Source organism: Meleagris gallopavo, unplaced genomic scaffold (assembly GCF_000146605.3).
Source record: "Meleagris gallopavo isolate NT-WF06-2002-E0010 breed Aviagen turkey brand Nicholas breeding stock unplaced genomic scaffold, Turkey_5.1 ChrUn_random_7180001881134, whole genome shotgun sequence".
Lineage (NCBI taxonomy): Eukaryota > Metazoa > Chordata > Aves > Galliformes > Phasianidae > Meleagris > Meleagris gallopavo.
In genome coordinates this window covers 1-488 of record NW_011145319.1, presented here as the reverse complement: position 1 = coordinate 488, position 488 = coordinate 1, and the positions used below count along the sequence as shown (strand labels likewise).

General features: G+C 67.4%; 1 protein-coding gene across 1 annotated transcript; it reads left to right on the top strand.

Annotated features, from left to right (window-relative positions):
* Positions 1 to 40: 40 nt before the first annotated feature.
* On the top strand, positions 41 to 481 carry LOC104916291 (sortilin-like). The gene is made up of 2 exons (XM_010727336.3): positions 41 to 285; positions 361 to 481. Exons 1-2 carry the CDS (start codon positions 73 to 75, stop codon positions 373 to 375), a joined length of 228 nt encoding a protein of 75 aa, XP_010725638.1. The 5' UTR covers positions 41 to 72; the 3' UTR covers positions 376 to 481.
* Positions 482 to 488: the final 7 nt, after the last annotated feature.

Below are 488 nucleotides of genomic sequence, written 5' to 3'. Positions count from 1 at the left end.
GGGGGCAGAGGGGGGGGAGAGGGGAGGGAGTCCCCACGTGCTTCTCTTGCCTGCCGCCTTCCCCCAATTATTATGGGATCTCCACGACATTATGGGCTCCCGGTCGTGCCTGGAAGCTCTGCGTGGCTTTGTGGGATCCCCACATTTCTGTCCCCCCCCAGGTTCCTGGTCCATCGTTACTCCGTGCTGCGGCAGCACGCCGAGGCCAGCGGCGCCGAGGGGCCAGAGACAGCAGACTCCCCCTCACCACCCTACGAAGGGGGGTACCACGACGACTCGGATGAGGTGACCCCCCCTCCCAAACCACGAAGACCCCCCCTGGGTTGGGATCCCTGCTGTGATGCTCCCCTCTTCCCCCAGGACCTGCTGGAGTAGCGGCGGCGCTGGGACGGCACGGAGCTGCGCTGGGGGGCAGGCAGGGCTGGGGGGGGGCTGCGCTGGGGGGGGGGCACGACAGCAGCATGGTGTGAGTTCACCCAAAGGGTTCT

Excerpts from the sequence above, each read along its gene's own strand:
- LOC104916291 (XM_010727336.3), top strand. The coding sequence starts at position 73 with ATGGGATCTCCACGACATTATGGGCTCCCGGTCGTGCCTGGAAGCTCT.